Source organism: Eschrichtius robustus, chromosome 3 (assembly GCF_028021215.1).
Source record: "Eschrichtius robustus isolate mEscRob2 chromosome 3, mEscRob2.pri, whole genome shotgun sequence".
Lineage (NCBI taxonomy): Eukaryota > Metazoa > Chordata > Mammalia > Artiodactyla > Eschrichtiidae > Eschrichtius > Eschrichtius robustus.
In genome coordinates this window covers 7,902,122-7,922,202 of record NC_090826.1, presented here as the reverse complement: position 1 = coordinate 7,922,202, position 20,081 = coordinate 7,902,122, and the positions used below count along the sequence as shown (strand labels likewise).

Genomic DNA, 20,081 nt, shown 5'->3' with positions numbered 1-20,081 from the left:
TATGCTTATTGGCAAGAAGAGGTTACAGGTAACAGGCCCTCCAGAAAAATGGGCCTTTGGGATTAGTTCTTCAACTGGGCTTGTTTGAAAGTGGTGAAGGGGACTTCCAGTGGTCCAGTGGGTAAGACTCCACGCTCCCAGTGCATGGGGCCTGGGTTCGATCCCTGGTTGGGGAACTAGATCCCGCACGCCGCAACTAAGATCCCGTGTGCCGCAACTAAGACCCGGTGCAGCCAAAATAAATAAATAAATAAATAAATAAATAAATAAATAAATAAATAAATAAATAAATAAAATATTAAAAAAAAAAAGAGAAAGCGGTGAAGATTCAGTTAGCATGTGAGGGCATAAAACTGGTAGCCCAGGTTCTCAGTGGAAAAACAGCTGCATAAACGATCACCAGTGACCTCCTGGAGTGAAGAGATGGTGTGGCTCCTTGTAACTATGCTGGAGAGCTCACAGAAGAAAATGACAGGCTCCAGATTTTAAAATCTCGCTTCAAGAACAAGCCAATGAGTCAGGGAGTTTCTAAGACGACCATAAAGAAGCAGAGTCTGGTCCTATAAAGCACCAAATTATAACATATACTGAATCCATAACCTCACTGGATCTCTTATCTGAATGTCAGAGCAAAGACTGGGACTCCAAGAATTCAAATGGAGGAGTTCGGGAGAACCTAAGTACCCAAATCCCTAAATGCCCTGAGCCTCGTCTGACAGCAGAAGTAGCTCCTGCAGTGATTGTAGCTGAGGTGGTCAGATTGCAGGATGACGCCAATTTCCCTTAGGTCCCAACCCATCATACGTCATTGCTTCCAGAACCGTAACTGGAGTGAGATCAATCACTGCCCTTATGGGCCAATTACAAAGCCACATGCAGGAAAAGCACACATTTGAAGAAAAAAGAAAGACCAAGATTTGCTAATATGTTATATTAGCTTCCTACTGCTGCTGTAACAAATCATCACAAACTTACTGGCTTGCAGCAACACAATTATAGTCTTAGAGTTCTGGAGGTCAGAAATCTAAAATGGGTCAGCAGGGGATGCATTCCTTCTGGAGGCTCTAGGGTGAGTGTTTCCTTGCCCTTTCCACCTTCTAGAGGGAGCCCGCATTCCTTGGCTTGTGGACCCACATCACTCTGATGTCTGCTTCTGTCATCACATTTCCTTTCTCACTCTGACCTTCTTGCCTCCCTCTTTTTTTTTTTTTTTAATTAATTTGTTTCTTTATTTATTTATGGCTGTGTTGGGTCTTCATTTCTGTGCGAGGGCTTTCTCTAGTTGTGGCAAGCGGGGGCCACTCTTCATCGCGGTGCGCGGGCCTCTCACCATCGCAGCCTCTCTTGTTGCGGAGCACAGGCTCCAGACGCGCAGGCTCAGTAATTGTGACTCATGGGCTTAGTTGCTCCGCGGCATGTGGGATCTTCCCAGACCAGGGCTCGAACCCGTGTCCCCTGCATTAGCAGGCAGATTCTCAACCACTGCGCCACCAGGGAAGCCCTTGCCTCCCTCTTAAAAGGACCCTTGTGATACATTGGGTCCACCCAGATAATCTAGGAAAACCTCTCCATCTCAAGGTCCTACAATTAATCACATCTGCGAAGTCTCTTTTATCATGTAAGGTAACATATTCACAAGCTCTGGAGACTAGGACATGAACATCTTTGCCACACCACTGTTCTACCTACTACATCTGTAGTGAAGAAATGTGGCAGTATGTGTGGAACAGACTCTGAAGGTGCTTGATCACCAAGAGAGGAACATGCTAACATACTCCTAAGTGGGGATAAATGCACTGACATGAATACAACGACCAGAGCCTCTGGATTCAACCTTATGCTGAGTATCTGGGAGGGGCTCTAACTGTGTGCCCACCTGGTTGACTAAAACCTAGAATTGAAGTTGAGTTGTTAGGAATTCCTTGATATAAATTCAGAGGAAGGAATCCAAAATATAAGAAGCTGGGAATATTAATATAGATTTACCATGTATGACTAGCTCAGAAAACCACCCTCTCAAAACACACACATACCCCAACTGTGTCCTGGAAGATACTTTTTTTTTTATTTTAAATCTGACTTCAGCCAGATGTACTTTTATTTATTTAATTAGTCTTTTTATTTTTAAATTTTATTTATTTTATTTATTTATTTATGGCTGAGTTGGGTCTTCATTGCTGCGCGCGGGCTTTCTCTAGTTGCGGCGAGCGGGGGCTACTCTTTGTTGTGGTGCGCGGGCTTCTCATTGTGGTGGCTTCTCTTGTTGTGGAGCACGGGCTCTAGGCGCCCGGGCTCAGTAGTTGTGGCTCGCAGGCTGTAGAGCGCAGGCTTGGTAGTTGTGGCACACAGGCTTAGTTGCCACGGACTACGGTCTTAGTTGCTCCGCAGCATGTGGGATCTTCCTGGACCAGGGCTTGAACCCGGGTCCCCTGCATTGGCGGGCAGACTCTTAACCACTGCGCCACCAGGGAAGCCCTGGAAGATATTTCTTGTATCACAGCACTGAAAAATACACAGGTGAGGGGAACACCAACATCTCTGAAAGGCACCAACCCTCACTGCAGGCTGGGAGTGAAGATGGCAGATGGTGCCATTGAAATGCACCCTCTGAAGTCAGTGGAAATGATGGGACCACAGGACGGCGTCCATTCCAAGATGAAGGAACAGACAAATCAGAGTCGGAAATTTTTTAAGCCTCTCAATAACTGATATTATAAGCTGATAAAATCAGCAGACATAAGGAAAATTTGAACAAAAGATAAACTTAATCGATATATGTGAAATACTGCAATAAGCAACAAAGAAAGCAGATTCTTTTCTTTTCTTCTTCTTTTTTTTTTTTGGCTGCGTGGCTCGTGGGATTTTAGTTCCCTGACTAGGGATTGAACCGAGGTCCTCGGCAGTGAGAGTGCAGAGTCTTAAACACTGGACTGCCAGGGAATTCCTGTGCGTTCATTTCTGCTATGGAACATTTACTAATTTAAATGTTAGCTACAAGGCAAATCACAATAAAGTTCAAAGAACATAAATCAGAATATGTCGTCTGACAATGGAATTTAGCTAGAAATCAGTAACAAAAGATAAATGAACAAATCCCTCCAAGAATCTGGAATTTAAGCACCCCATCTTTATATAATCCACAAGTCAAGTAAGAAATGATAAAAATTAGGGCTCCCCTGGTGGCGCAGTGGTTGAGAATCTGCCTGCCAACGTAGGGGACACGGGTTCGAGCCCTGGTCTGGGAAGATCCCACATGCCGCGGAGCAACTAGGCCCGTGAGCCACAACTACTGAGCCTGCGCGTCTGGAGCCTGTGCTCCGCAACAAGAGAGGCCGCGATAATGAGAGGCCCGCGCACCGCGATGAAGAGTGGCCCCCACTTGCCGCAACTAGAGAAAGCCCTCGCACAGAAACGAAGACCCAACACAGCCATAAACAAACAAATAAATAAATAAATAATTTTAAAAAAAAGAAATAATAAAAATTAGAATATATTTTGAACTGAACAATAAAAAATGACATACCAAAAGGTGCTCAAGATCACTATCAAGGAAATGCAAATCAAAACCACAATGAGATATCACCTCATACCTGTTAGAATGGCCACTATCAAAAAGATAAGAAATAAGTGTTGGTAAGAATGTAGAGAAAAGGGAAACCCTGTGCACTGTTGGTGGGAATGTAACCTGGTACAACCACTATGGAAAACAGTATGGATGTTCCTCAAAAAATTAAAATTAGAACTACCGTATGATCCAGCAATTCCACTTCTGGGTATTTAGCCCACAAAAACAAAAATGAAAAGATATATGCACCCCCATGTTCACTGCAACATTATTTACAATAGCCAAGATAGAGAAACAATCGAAGTGTCCACCAACAGATGAATGGAAAAAGAAATGTCACACACACACAGACACACACACACACACACACACAGAGGAATATTATTCGGCCATAAAAAAGAATGAAATTTTGCCACTGGTAACAACATGGATGGACCTTGAGGGCATTATGCTAAGTGAAATAAGTCGGACAGAGAAAAATACCATATAATCTCACTTATGTATGGAATCCTAAAAAAACAAACAAAAACCCAAAATACCAAGTTCAAAGACACAGAGAACAAGACTGGTGGCTGCCAGAGGTGGGGGAGTGGGGTGGACAAAATAGGTCAAGGGAGTCAAAAGGTACACAAACTACCAGTTATAAAATAAATAAATAAGTCATGGGGATGTAATATACAACATGGTGACTATAGTTAATAATACTGTACTGTGTATTTGAAAGTTGCTGAGAGAGATCTTAAAAGTTCTCATCACAAGAAAAAAATGTTACTATGTATGGTGACAGATGTTAATTAGACTTACTGTGGTGATCATTTTGCAATATATGCAAACATCAAATCATTATGTTGTACACCTGAAACCAACATAATGTTATATGTCTATTATACCTCAGTAAAAAAGATGACCTACTAAAAATGCAGCTAAAGCCATACTTAGAGGGAAACTAAACAGCCTTAAATGCATATATAAGAAAGGGCTGAAAATGAATGATTTAAATATCAACCTCAAAAAGCAATAGAAACATCAACAAAAAGCAAATTAAACTAAAAGGAAATAATAAAGGCCCTACAGACACAAAAGTGATAAAAAGAGGATACTATGAACAACTTTATACCGAAAAGTTTTGAAACTTTATATACCATGGGAAAACTGGCACAAGATGAAATGAAAATCTAAACAGGCCTATATCTGTTAACAATATAATACATAATTTAAAAAACTTCCCACATAGAAAACTCTAAGCCCAGACAACTTCATCAATGTTTCCAAACATTTAAGGAAGAAATAAAATAATTCTTACACAATAAACTCCTCAAAAAATATAAAAAGAGGGAACACTCCACAACTCATTCTATGTGGCAAGAATAATGTTGATAACAAAATCTGAGAAGGACTTAACAAGAAATGAAAATCATAGGTCAATCTTTCTTTTGAATATAGACTCAAAACTCCTAAACAGAATATTAGCAAACTGAATATCCAATGAGATTTAAAAGCAATAATATAGAGTTGAGTTTATTTCAAGAATATAAGGGAACTTCCCTGGTGGTCCAGTGGTAAAGAATCCACCTTCCAATGCAGGGGACGCGGGTTCGATCCCTGGTCAGGGAACTATGATCCCACATGCCACGGGGCAACTAAGCCTGTGTGACACAACTACTGAGCCTGCACGCCTGAACTAGAGAGCCCACACACTCTGGAGCCTGCACGCCACAACTAGAGGGAAGCCCAGGAACTGCAACAAAATATCCTGCATGCCTCAACAAAGATCCCACGTGCCGCAATTAAGACCCAACGCAGCCAAGAATAAAATAAATACAATAATAATATTAAAAAAAAAGAATGTAAGATTGGTTTGATATCAGAAAGCCAATTGATGTAATTCAACCATATTAACAGAATAAAGGGGAAAAAAAATCTGATCTCCTCAACAAAGATGGAAAAAGATTTTAATAAAATTCAACTCCTGTTGAGAACAAAAAACTTGTAGAAAATAATCACCTAAAAGGGAATTTCCTGGGCTTCCCTGGTGGCGCAGTGGTTGAGAATCTGCCTGCCAATGCAGGGGACACGGGTTCGAGCCCTGGTCTGGGAAGATCCCACATGCCGCGGAGCAACTGGGCCCGTGAGCCACAACTACTGAGCCTGCGCGTCTGGAGCCTGTGCTCCGCAACAAGAGAGGCCGCGATAGTGAGAGGCCTGCGCACTGCGATGAAGAGTGGCCCCCGCTTGCCGCAACTAGAGAAAGCCCTCGCACAGAAACGAAGACCCAACACAGCCAAAAATAAATTACAAAAAAAAAAAAAAAAAAAGGGAATTTCCTTAATCTGATAATAGAGGATGTCTAAAAAACTACCCCCCGTTAACTGGAATAAGAAAGAAATTTTAATAAAGTTATCAATACTTCTACTCAAGACTGCAGTAGAAATTGTAGCCAGGGCAGTAAGGCATGAAAAAGAAAATTATGAGAAAGAAAGAAAACTGTCATCATTTACAGACAACATGATTACATGTAGAAAAAACAATATTAAGAAATCTACCAGGCAATTATTAGAATTATTAAGTGATTGATTCTATTTTAATTCAAGGCAGATATAGATATGACACACTTTCTATCATACCCAGACTACACCACTCCTGGACCAAATGGTGTAAATGGCTACTCCATTATTATTCCAGATGACTTGTTCAAAAAAATGTTTGCCTCCTATTCCTGTGACCTTTGTTTGCAGGTGCTGGTACATGGGGAGAAATGCTTAGATTAAGAAAAACAACAATGGTGCTAATGAATAGGAAACTGAGGCTACTATCTGGCCCTTTTAGACTTCTTATGCCACAGGACAATGTGCAAAAAAAGTGAATTACATGTTGGTGGGAGTAAATGATCTTGTGTATTAAGGGAAACCAGAGTTACTGTTTCACAGTCCAGGGAAAGAGGGGTATGTCTGGAACCCAAGAAATCCTTTAAAGTGCCTCCTGATAATATGGTGCCCAGTGGAAAAAGTTAATGGAAGTCTCAACCACATACCAAGGGTTGAGAACTCTAGAAATCAAAGTTTGGGTCACTTCACCATGCAAAGAACTCTGGCCAATCAAGGAACATGGATGTAGTAGCAGAGGCAGAGGGTATACTGTACCACATGTACCTCTCACATTCAAATCTACTGGTCACAAGGGAAATGCCTGCTTGTGAGAACAAGTGGTGACTCAGGCAACCTCAGGACATGGCATCATGCACATACCTGTTGAGCTCCCGGATGGCCCGGAGCCTGCGGATGTAGCGTCGGCAACCCGGCAGAATTGAGAGATGGTGGGCGTGCAGGGTAAGAAAGAAGCATTCCGTAGGGAATTTCGGCTCAGAAAATGGAGGTTGATCTCCATCTAGGAAAAAGAACAAAATCCCTGAAATAAAATCTATCACATGACTATATCAGAGGAAAAGCACAATTAAGAAGACAAAATTACACTTGAATTTTCAAGAAGTTTAAGGACACTTTTAAAAAATTAGACTTAATGGGACTTCCCTGGTGGTGCAGTGGTTAAGAATCCGCCTGCCAAGGCAGGGGACACGGGTTCGATCCCTGGTCCAGGAAAATCCCACGTGCCGCGGAGCAACTAAGCTCGTGTGCCACAACTACTGAGCCTGTGCTCCAGAGACCGCAAGCCACAACTACTGAGCCCATGTGCCACAACTACTGAAGCCTGCGCGCCTAGAGCCCGTGCTCCGCAACAAGAGAAGCCACTGCACTGAGAAGCCCGCGCACTGCAACGAAGAGTAGCCCCCGCTCGTCGCAACTAGAGAAAGCCCGTGCACGGCAGTGAAGACCCAACGCAGCCAAAATAAATAAATAAATAAATAAACAAACAAACAAACTTATAAAAAAAAAATTAGGCTTAGGTAATGTTATAAGAAAAACAGAATTCCTCTGAGCTCCATTTATGATCAGGTACTCTGCCCCATCTAATTAAATGTTTATACAGATGTACACCAACAATCTTCAGTGATGTGTCTTCCTGGTGTATTTTATAGAATCATTTCTATTATTCGAACATCATTGTTAAACCTCAAAATGGTATTAGATTATGTAAATAAGCTACAGATTCCATAGCCATTTCCCTACTGTTGGACGTAATTGTTGTTTCTAATTTTTCTCTATTAGAAACAGTGCTGGGAGGATCTATGTACAACAAGTTACTCCCTCACCCCCTCTCCCTTGCCAGCTTTGGGAGCATATTCTGGGAAGTGGAATTATTGAGAAAGACAGTATTACAGTTTTTTGTTATGAATCACCAGAATTCACTTTAATTGATAAAATGCCATCTATTTATTTCCAAACTTATATTCTATCTTTTTTTTTTTTTTAAAGGGAAGATTATCCGTACAATTGGGGTTTTTTTTGTTTGTTTGTTTTTAAATTTATTTATTTTATTATTTATTTTTGGCTGGGTTGGGTCTTTGTTGCTGTGCAGGCTTTCTCTAGTTGTGGAGAGCAGAGGCTACTCTTTGTTGCGGTGCGCGGGCTTCTCTTGTTGTGGAGCACAGGCCCTAGGCATGCAGGCTTCAGTAGTTGCAGCACGCGGTCTCAGTAGTTGTGGCTTATGGGCTTAGTTGCTCCGTGACATGTGGGATCTTCCCGGACCAGGGCTCAAACCCGGGTCCCCTGCATTGGCAGGCGGATTCTTAACCACTGCGCCACCAGGGAAGCCCTATATTCTATCTTATCACTCTGTTTTTGAATAACTTATAGTTACAGAATATTAACTTGAATTTCTTTCAATTTGTATCTAATTCCTATAAATATGTATATTTTTCCCTACAAGTATATTTTATTTGACATATACTGCTTATATTTTTTTCCCCCAAACAAAAGATAACTGTTTCTTGGTAGAATTTAGTTTTGGTCTTACACATTTATAACAGTTCTGCATTTTGAATATGATTTTATCAATTATGTGACACATATTTTCTCCCATTCTTTTATTTTACATATTCATTTTGTCTCCCTCTATAAAAAGTATGTTTATATATTAAGATATATATATATTGTCTCTGATGATATTCTCCATTTCTTAAATCATTAAAAATTTCTCTTTTATGGCTGGGTCAAATCCTCTGTTCAGCTTTTTCGTGCCAGGGAAGGATGGAATCTCTACATTACTCCATGAATAATTTTATAATGTTTAAAACTAAATGTCATATGGTTTTTATGTTTGTCATTAAGTAACATGTTTTTAAAAATTTTTTTAATTGAAGTATAGTTGCTTTAATAACATGCTTTATAATATAGAGAAAAAGATCCATAATCTTAACACCTTCAAAATATTCGTATTTTTATTCCATCAATTCATCAAGATCTATGAGAGATTTCATGAGAATTTTAATTGGCATATATAAAATTTACATAATAACTAAGTCATTGCTATCATTTCTATTGTATACACATATATATTTAAACCCAGAACAGTACATTTCCTCCCATTTGTTCTACGTATCTATTTGATGTTGGCTAATCAACTTTTTTACTGTATTAGTTTTTATTGCATATCTCTAGCTCATAAATGTACTTTCTAGAGAGGTAATAACAATTTGTGAGGAGTCATTAGCATCCAAACAAAATAATTTTTTTTTTTTTCCCTAGACTCTGTAAACTCTAACTTCTCACCTGGGGCAGCTGAGAACCACCCCTCCACATAAGCTGGATGTGGCTCACTTGGGTGAATGAATAGCATTCCCAGTACTGACAGATTCTTAGGGATTGTACCAAAACAAAGAAATGGAAAAGCAGAAAGTCATTTTTTTTCCTTCACTCAGTAATCACTTTCAAACCGAGTATTTTGCAACATAAAATATGTACCCATTTCTCTTGCGTTTCTACTTTTCTGTTTTCCTGATCACTGGTCTCTCAGATACATTTTATTCATCACAAGCTTCCCTTTGCCTGTGTCTTACCTTCTCTTCTGTCTTCTCCATCTATACTCCTTTGCATTCTCTCCCTCTGCCCCTCTGGACCTCTCTGTCACGACTGTGTTTTTAGCCAGGAAAGCAGCTGTGGTCAAGCAGGGTAGGCTCTCTTCTTCCTCTCTCCTACAGGCCCTCCCTCTGGAAGGGGCCTTCTTCAGAAAGCATCTTCCTTAGCTCCAGCCGTCCTCTGGGCAGCCTGTTCTTTAGGGGACCCCCTTGACCTTCTCCACAAACCCTCTAACTACCCCCAACCCTGGCTGGCCTGACCCCAGGAGCCCAAATCCTAATTCTGGAGTTTGCCTGGCTTATCAGAAATCAGGTCACCTGAGAGAAACAGAAATTCCCTAAAGAATTAGATTGCTTCCCTCACTACTGACAAGTAAGAAAAAGTGGAACCGAACTAAACACCTGGAAGGATGGACACAGATCAGGGAGTGTGGTGGAGCAGAGAGAGCCCTGGGCTCGGCTCAGCACGCCTGAGCAGCAGTTGCAACTTGCTGATTGACAGGCTAGGTGAGCTGGGCACCTTCTGGAGCCTCAGTCTCCTTATATTTAACGAGTAAGACAGCAGAGTTGCTATTAAGATGTTTATTAAAGTTCTCTTCCTGATAATCCCGTAACAGTCTGATGTAGCAGCTTTAGGGGGAGAGGAGTCAATGAAAACTGGCACTGATGATGGAGAACAGGAACAAGGGCAAGAGGGAGCCCCAGGGATGGGGGTGGGACGCTGGGAGGTGACAGACAGGGACGCTGTAGCTGGTGTCAGATTCCAACTGTGGGATGATGCTGAGTCCAGATGGATCCTTCTGTTAGAATGCGTATCTATTCTACTTCTTGTAATTAAAAGAAAATAGAAGAACCGCTTCCCCGGTGGTCCAGTGGTTACAACTCCACGCTTCCAATGCAGGGGGCATGGGTTCGATCCCTGGTCTGGGAACTAAGATCCCAGGTGCCACGCGGCGCAGCCAAAAAAAAATAATAAAGGAAGGGCAGCTTTTAACGACCTAACAATGAACATGTCACTCACAAAGTTCAGTCAGCCAGTCATTCACGTCCTCCATCGTTGCATTCACTCTCGTCTCATCGCTGGGAAGAGTAATCCGACACCTCGGGTGGAATATGTACGTGGGGTCGACTGTCTCTAACTTGATCTTTGTGCTTAGCTGCTGCAGCACCCAAAGGAAATTCAGCATCAATCCGTCTGTAGATACCAATCTATCATCCGTCTGTGAAAGAGAAAAGTATTTAAAATCATGATCTGAACAGAAATTTTGGCACAAGTGTACAAGAAAGGAGAGCAAACTTTCATCCTGAAGTCAGCGAGGGGACACCTAGAGCATCACCATCGTCACTCTACTGGCAGGTGCGATTCGTTGAGTGTTAACCGTACGTGAAGGGTTTTCTCTCACTGCATCTCCACAATAGCCCTTAGAATTGAATGATACTGTTATTCACATTTTACAGACGAGGAAACTAAGGCTCAGAGAATTTAAGTGATTTGCCTAAGATCCTCAAAATCAGTAAGCAGAAACGCAATAAATACTATTTCCTTTCTCTTCTTTATTTCCCCTCAAAAGCATCGGAACAACTCGTTTCACTGTTACCACTTGACTAACAGCTTCTCTGGCTGACAGCGATAGCATAATCCTGCTTTAAGAATTCCCTGGGGAGGGAGGGAGATGCGGGAGGGAGGAGATATGGGAACGTGTGTATATGTGCAGCTGATTCACTTTGTTATAAAGCAGAAACTAACACACCACTGTGAAGCAATTATACTTCAATAAAGATGTTTAAAAAAAAAAAAAAGAATTCCCTGGAGATCCAGTGGTTGGGACGCCGTGCTTTCACTGCCCAGGGCCTGGGTTCGATCCCTGGTTGGGGATCCTGTAAGCCATGTGGCACAGCCAAAAAAAAAAAAAAGACCACAATTCTAATAAAGATAGTTAACATCGGTGGGGTGCTCACCACGTACTGGGCATGATTCTCACAGCTTTACAAACACTAAGTCCACGAGTCAGGTACTATTATTATCCCCACTTGGCAACGAGGAAATGGAGGCATAAAGAAGCAACTGTCTAGGTCCCACTGCTGGCAAACAGTGGAACCCCAGTTGGAAATCCAGGCAGTATAATACCAGATCCATGCTCTTCTCTGCTTTTTCTTCTGAGTTGAAATGTCACATCGTTCATTAATAATATAGCAAGGGAGCTTCCCTGGTGGCGCAGTGGTTGAGAATCCGCCTGCCAATGCAGGGGACACGGGTTTGAGTCCTGGTCCGGGAAGATCCCACATGCCGCGGAGCAACTAAGCCCGTGCGCCACGACTACTGAGCCTGCGCTCTGGAGCCCGTGCTCCGCAACAAGAGAGGCCACCGCAATGAGAAGCCCACGAACCGCAACGAAGAGCAGCCCCCGCTCGCTGCAACTAGAGAAAAGCCTGCGCACAGTGACGAAGACCCAACGCAGCCAAAAATAAATAAATAAATAAATTTATTATTAATAATAATAATACAGCAAGGATGCCCTTTTAACTTCTCCATGCCGGTAAAGTGGTCCCAGCCACCAGCCTCCCTCATCAGGAACACTGCACCTTGTACCTGGTCTCCTCGGGTTGGCCCCTGTACCCCCTCCTCCCATTAGCCCATCCTCAACACAGCAGACTTGGTGATTTCCTTCCCGAAAACCCTCCAGTGGCTCCTCATGACACTTCTTACAACATCAGCTCAACCTGAAGGAGCCTCTGCCCACCCCTCCAGCCCATGACCCCCTGGTTTCCTCCCTGTTCACTATCCTCCAGCCACGAAAGCCTGCACGTGGGGCTCGTTCCAAAGCTGGTTCATTCCCACCTTCGTGCTTCACACGTATCTAGAAAGCTCTTTTCTCAGCCTTGTGATGGCTGGCTCTTTCTTATCAGCCAGGTCTCTGATCAAACGTCTCCTCCTTGGACACTCGCATGCCTTCCTTCTGGTGCCTCCACGGTTACTTTCAAGTCCTCTACCTTGCTTCACTGGCTTCATCGATTCTAGAATTATACATTTACATGTCTACTCATCTACCCTATGGAACATAAGCTCCACAAAGGCAGGAAGCTTGTCTATCTTGTTCAACACTGTATCTCCATTTCCTAGGACAATGTCTGGTAGGTTCTGAATAAATATGAGTTAGATGAATGAATTTAATGAATAAGTAAAAGCAGTCTTCAGGAATCCTACCTGCATCTGTGCTTTCTTCATATTGGCATTGACGACAGCTGCCATGTAACCAAGAGCAGCCTCACGGGTTTCTCCGTTTAACAAAATACTATGCAGAATCTTGAAAAGCTCTTGCTGAAATTTATTTTATAAGGGAAGAAAAAAATTAAAGCTTTAAAAAATTATTCCTTTTTGACTTTACAAAAAGCTAAACTCCTTCCCACTTTTTCTCCTCTCCCACGTCCACTCATTTTAGAAGAACCTGACTACAAGGATAGAAGAAAAGTCCGTATTCAACTGTATCAAGATGATCAGCATGAAAGCAGAATGTGGAGTGGAGGAGGGGAGTAGTTATAGTTTTAATAAAATAGCCTTTGCTATTTCCTTTCCAGGATAGGGGCCAAATTACCTTAATCACACTACAATGAGCCTCTAATTGTGCTGCTTTTAACTTTCAGAACTGAAAACACATTCATCCTCTGGATTCATTTTCTCAACACCTACCCTTCCCAGCTCCAAGTAATGCTGCAGTGATTGGCTCACCACACGAGTGTTTTCCAGGGTAATGGCAGGCCCTGAGAAATATTTTTCAACCACTTTTGCCTGGAAAGAGAACGCAAAAATTCAATCAACGTATAATGTACATTTGGGGAAGAATCTGAACATAAGAGCGGCGAAGTGCAAAGGGCCGCTGTACTTACATCATCTTCTGCAAAGACTGAGAAGCTAAAGAAAGCCCCCAAATACGAGAGTCTCTGCAGCTCCCGCCCGGAGCCAGGGCTTAAGGATTTAGGCAACCACAAAGGCAAAGAAGCAACCTAGGCAAAAAACAGAAGAGGCGAGTCAAGCTGCTAAATCAGCAAGGGAGGTAAAAACGAGACAAGAAGAATTCTCAGCAGCCGACCTGTGCAGCTGGCTCTTAACCAGCAGCAAAGTGGCTGACACTTAACATCCAAAAGCACAAGGTCACAAATACGCTAGGATCCCTGTCCGCTTTTTCTCATTTCAGATGGAGGAAAGCCCTCCAGCTCCTCTACATTTTTACAAGATATACTTTTAATTTCTATGTTTCATGATAGTATTTGATATCATGCAAATGAACTATTCCTATACTACCAAAGGACTCAAGGAAACGTTTCCAACAGGACCTGTTGTTATGCTAGCTGTACAATACTTATCCCCCGAAAATCACAAAAGAAAGTGAATTAATGTCATCCCGGAAATAATGTAGGTGACGACAATGTAACAGTTGAGAGCCACCCACATGTATTACTCACATCTGCATCTCAACGTCCTCCAAGAGACATTTTTCAGATACTGTACTTAAGGAATATCTTCTGTGTTACATGTTCACTGAAAATGTGCAAGTCCATTAGGGTGGCACTTACCAAATTGCACACAGGGTGTGTCTTTCCAAACTTGGTTTCACAGAGCTCACCTAAAGCCTAGAAACGAGATCAGAAAGGGTCATTTAAATGTATTTCATCCTAAACTGACCACCATGTGTAACATCAAGACATAGCTTTAATGCTGCTATAAATACCTATGCATTCCCAACAAAGCACTAATAGCTTCACGGCTTTTCTGATGAATAAACTAGTACATGTGCATTGTAAAAAAACTTCAGATAAAACAGAAATATAAAATGAAACTAAAAGTCACTCATAAACTTTACCCTCAGAGATAACCTCTATTGATATTTTGGCTAAGAGCTTTCTAGACATATTTTTGTACATATACACAACAGAGGTAAATGAGTGTATTCTTACAATAAATGATTTTTTCATTTAACATCTTTCTATACCAAAAAGATATGGTTCATAAACTTTAGATGGCTAGTCTTGCCAGTATTAAACAGGACTATAAATAATTAAAATTTAATAAGCGACCAAATTCAAAATATATTTTAAAGTATCCCTTGGTTTCAAGATCCCTGGTTTTTTGAGAACCTCAATGTTTTCCTTTGGAGCTCCAATCGTTCTCAAGTTAAGACAATCAGGAAATATAGTTCTTAGGCACATAAACAGAGTTTACCATGGCCATGGTAATACAGTCAAACACTACTTTAACAGTGAATTTAATTTCCTCTGTGATTCGCATGTTGCTATGGGAGTTGCTAAAACAGCTGCTGGAAGCTTTTGAGTCCATGCATTTAGGCACTGACACATCTGAGAAGCCGCTGAGGCTCAGAGAGCCACTGAGAAGGAAACATTCTCCCTGCTCAGCACCAGGGCTCCCAAACTCAGCTGCACCTTAGGATCACCTGGGCAGCCTCTGAAAGCCCAATGCCAGGCCACGCCCTCACCACACCCTCAACGAATTAAGTCACAGCGTTGGAGAGCCAGGCAGAGGTACTTTCTAAAGATCCCCAGGTGATTCCAAGGTATGGCAAAGTTGGGATCCACTGACCTAGAGGATAATCATGCTTCTTTCTGATTTTAGCTCCAACGGTCTTCCTCTTCCTGCCTTAAATTATTGCCCTTTCTCTCACTGCACTCCCTTTGCTGCACAGGCATCAATAATGGTACAGAATAAAACTATTGTCTATCATAATGGAGGCCTTTGTCTTTTGACCAGAAGAACACTTTGTTGATATCTGACACTAAAAGCTCCTTACTGAATCATCAAGCTAATTCAAACCACAAGAGAAAAGCCAACAATTCCAGGAGGGAACATTTATATAATACAGTGATAATTAAGGTACACTAAGAGATTTCATCACCGAACTCAAATAATCAGATTTTTCCACTTCCTTTTATGTGCCAAAGACAGAACAATGCATAAGGATTAATAGAATTTCATTAGGAACCGGAATAACATGTGCACTAGGAAGAACCCTGACATAAATTCATTCAAAATTATTTTTAAAACTAAGCCTTCCTGCTTCACCTTCTAATTTACCTGGCTTTAATGTTTTAATGTTTAAAACATTAATTAATGTTTTAATGTTTAACTTTAATATTTAGCCTTTTAGCTCAGTTTTGATTTTCTGAAACAGATAAACACACCTCTGTGTTTGCACTGATTGTAATTATCTGACTGTATCGTTGTGGTCTTGACTTTTGCCTTGAGGAGAGGCATCTTATCTCATGAGCTCCTGGGTCCTCTGTGTATGTCACACTCGAGGCGCTCAGGAAGCAATGAATTAATGGTAAGATGGAATCAAGTTAGCAGAATGAGTAAAAGGAACATGGGCAGCAAAACATATCAATTTAACCAAGGCTTCAATTTACACAAGGTCGTATTTATACACAGTCAACTAATTTCATGTTTTGATATTTTTCCTTCATACTTTCAGAATGAAAAATATTCAGTAATACTTCAAAGTATTTTTCTCCCAAAATTTTAAAGAAGCAAGGTCAGAGAAGAAAACAGCCTCTTATTTTCTTTCTGGTTCCAATATTTTCACAACTCTGAAGACCCTTGGTGAGAATCTAGCCAAAAGTTCTGTCCACAATTTATGCTTCCTCTAAGTGCCTGGAGGAGCTGAGCAAATTTGTGTTTTCCAAGTAAAGCCTGAAGTGAAGTTTACAGCCTCAGGAAACGGGGAAGATGAACAAGAGAAGCACTGTGCAATTTTCTGTGCAAAGTCACTACATAAAGACAAGATTGTATTCCTTTTCTGAATCTAACTCTGCCTTCTTTATTTGCATTTGTCACAGTTCTTTTTTTTGTTTTTTTTTAATTAACAAAATTTCACCCCAAATATGGTATCCTCATTGCTAGGACAATCAAGAAGGAGACCACCAATGATTATTGTTTTCATAAGCTATAGAGTAAGGCAAAGTACATTTTAATGACTGCATCACTGACTCCTGTCTAGGGCTCTAATGATGAAATATGTACCGCGCTGCTAACTGTCTTCACTGATGCATCTCACTGCACACCAAACACTCTGCATGGCCAACACAATGATTTCATGTTTTAAGTTTGAAAACAAGGTTGATCATGGACCTGAAAGAAAAGTGTATGTTAAAATCATCTGGAAGAAAAACATCTACTGAATGTGTTACACAAGGAAAAGAACAAAGTTTTACCATGAGGGGGTATTTAAAGTAGTCACTATCGAGGGAGCACTCTTTGGCAGCAAGAGCCAGGCCTTGTAAAATGGGGATAAAGATCTACAAGAAAAAAAAAAAAAATCAGAAATATAAGTTAAAGAAAATTTAAGAACAGGAGGCATGTCAAATAAAGTGCCGAATCTGCAAGTCCAGGCATTTGCACTGCTTGCCCAAGGAAAAGCTGTTTTGCATTCACAGGAGCCTAGAATCCAGCCACAGGGTGTTGCTTTGTCCTTTCACAAGGCTGACCGTAAAGTAAGGCAGCTGAATTCTCCAGAAGTAATAGGTTTTGGTGAACCCTAAAACTCTGACAAGACTCCCCGTGATTCAACAGAAACTCACAAATGTGGAGCCTGCTGTAGGACTCTCCAGGGCTCCTTGCTCTAATCAAATAAATTACTCTAACCTGCACATCACAGCAATGAATATGTTTCTGATTACCAAGCACCTATAATCTGTAAAGAAACTGGACTAAATGTTCCAATATCTGCTCAATTCTATCAACATTTTAAGAAATTTTTTGTTGCCACCCCTACACCTACATTTAATTCTTTCCATCTTTCCTTGTTTACTTCGAAGAGAACAAAAAAAAATAGACCAATAATGGATATTATTATCATCTTAATGATGTAGAACAAAGAGATGGCTGGTAAATGTTGAAATTGAAAAAGAAAACTTCATCAGGATGCCTTACCTCCACATATGGTGTGATTAATACAACAACCTGATGTCAGAGCCTAAGGGCACTCAAATTTACGTTTACAGGCTCACCATTAATATCAGGGCACAGGAACACTGCAGAATCTGCTCAGCACAGCTCATGTTTAAATTTCACAGCGCACTCACCGAGCAGCACATTTAGGGAGTGGGTTGGGATTCAAGACTAATAACATTAAGCTGAAAATGTTGTAAACAACAGCTGACAGTCTGAACGCCAACAAGTTGCAAAAGGGAGTGTTCTAAAAAGCTACTAGAAAACCTGAAAAATTCTCTTTCCTACGAATTTCATCCCATTGTAAGGAGCACCTTTGTCATGTAAGGAGCACAGTATTAAAAAGGTGCCCTGCATGACAAAGTGTATTGGAGTGTCTTGAGATATCAACACAGCTCTTGAAGAGATCCTTCTAGTTCTCACGACTCAAGCAATCAGGGTAGAAGTAACGTGCTTTCGTAAGCTAGCTAAAAATGGAGAGGAAATGCTTAGGTGTAGGGGTGGGAAATGCCCAAACTGCAATTGAGGGAAAAACAGTAGTTCCAGAATCACCAAAAAATAAATTTCACAATTGATCATCTAGAAAAATCTCTTTAAGCATTTTTTTCAGGAACGCTATAAAGCAAAACTTCTTTAGAGTTATCCTCTTTTGCAAGTAGGGTTTAAATTATAATAAGCAGACAAAATATTACTAAACATAATACTTTTCAAATATCAAACATTATACTGTTTGTGTGACTTAACGTTTTTAAAATAATTTTATTTTCAAATAAATACCTCCCAGCACTGATAAAATATGCTCCAAGTGTTCATCTCCAATTCTAAATTCTAGCTACTATTTATTGCTGTTTACTTATCTATGAACATCTCAAACTTTAATTAAAGGAAGACTGAAATTTCAGTCAAAAGATTTAATAATTCAAATCTGCCACATTCTTAAGACAAAAGGTAAAATGCTGTTTTTCAGTTCAGCAACTCCACTGTACTCATCATTTCTCTTGAGGAAACATGGTGACACATAAGACAAGGGATCAGAATTCTGTGATTAAAAATAAACAGATCTGTTGTGGTTGCACAACACTGTGAATGTACTAATGCCACTGAATTAGAAAATGGTTAATTTTATATTATGTTAATTTCATCTCAATTTTAAAAACACATAGAGGTCATTTCATAGCCTCTATGTAAGTTTCTTTATGAATAAAATAGGCATAACATACTTCTTTAGCTGATCACCAGGCTTTTATACAGGTAAAGCTACTCTGGTTCCTCAAGTGATGTCTTTTTGAGTAGAAGTATTCTACTTTATGTATACTACACATATAATATAGTGTATCACTTAAACCTTCCAAGACAGTTATATATTTTCATCAGAGTTCACTTAATTTTCTGGAGAAGGAAAGCTCACTATAATGCCTAAAATATTCCTATAAGTCAGTAAGACCATCATCTAAGATGAGCAGTTGATAAATTCCAAATACAGAATACATAGCACTGACTGGGATTTTCACTCCTGGATGCTTCTTTTACTAATATTTTGAAAACTGCTGAAAACACACTTCCTGAGAATTCAAAGGCCTCAATATGAATAGTTAAAAATAATATTAGGTATAAAAACAGATTAGGGATTTCCCTGGTGGCACAGTGGTTAAGAATCCGCCTGCCAATGCAGGGGACACGGGTTCGAGCCCTGGTCCGGGAAGATCCCACATGCCGCGGAGCAACTAAGCCCATGCGCCACAACTACTGAGCCTGCGCTCTAGAGCCCGTGAGCCACAACTACTGAGCCCGCGTGCTGCAACTACTGAAGCCCGTGTGCTGCAACTACTGAAGCCCGCGTGCCTGGAGCCTGTGCTCCGCAACAAGAGAAGCCACTGCAATAAGAAGCCTGCGCACCGCAATGAAGAGTAGCCCCCGTCCGCCAAAACTAGAGAAAGTCCGTGCGTAGCAACGAAGACACAAAGCAGCCATAAATAAACAAACAAACAAACAGAGTTTTTAAAAAAACAGATTAAAAGGAATCATCATTTGTAGCTAGTGCCTCTATTATTCTTTCTAGAAACAAAAAAAGAGATTATCATTCAACAAATTGTAAGAAAATGTCATAAGCATCCTTTCATCATGGGAAACAGCTGTGTTAAAGTTGCTGTGGCAAAGTGCTTACTTTACAACACAGGCCACAGAACAGTAATCAAAATTCATGCCAAGGTTTTACCTTGGAAGAAATCTTCAAGACTAACTTTTTTAGTTGTTATTATTATTATTAAGCTTTATTATTAAATATTACATATCTGCATTTTCACTTGCCTTTACACAATGGGATATCAAAAATGTATGGATACTTAATGAATGAAGTAATCAGTAAGATTTGAGACTTCATTCCCGGTCTAGTGGCGAGAAGACAATGGTTTTATGTGACGTGCAAGCTGCCGCTGAGCTAATTTGGTCTTTGATTTATTAATCTCCTTTTTGTAAACTCAGAGAACTAATTTTCAACACTACTTATCCGGCAAATGTATATCACGTCTTATGCTATCTCTTGGTAGTGTGTTAAAAGCTTCTTAAAATCAAAGACAGGGCCTTATATT

General features: G+C 40.7%; 2 protein-coding genes across 2 annotated transcripts in view; both read right to left on the bottom strand.

The window, feature by feature from the left end:
* KIF1B (kinesin family member 1B) overlaps positions 1–20,081 on the bottom strand; it is a 325,658-nt gene that overhangs the window by 204,997 nt on the left and 100,580 nt on the right. The window lies entirely within an intron of this gene.
* The window catches only part of UBE4B (ubiquitination factor E4B), a 112,314-nt gene that overhangs the window by 34,446 nt on the left and 57,787 nt on the right, over positions 1–20,081 (bottom strand). The window contains exons 11-17 of the mRNA XM_068538848.1: positions 16,758–16,841; positions 14,109–14,165; positions 13,422–13,538; positions 13,225–13,323; positions 12,742–12,855; positions 10,558–10,756; positions 6,811–6,949 (exon numbers count right to left, since the gene is read on the bottom strand). Coding sequence (XP_068394949.1) covers positions 6,811–6,949; positions 10,558–10,756; positions 12,742–12,855; positions 13,225–13,323; positions 13,422–13,538; positions 14,109–14,165; positions 16,758–16,841 — 809 coding nt within the window. The remainder of the gene's footprint in view (positions 1–6,810; positions 6,950–10,557; positions 10,757–12,741; positions 12,856–13,224; positions 13,324–13,421; positions 13,539–14,108; positions 14,166–16,757; positions 16,842–20,081) is intronic.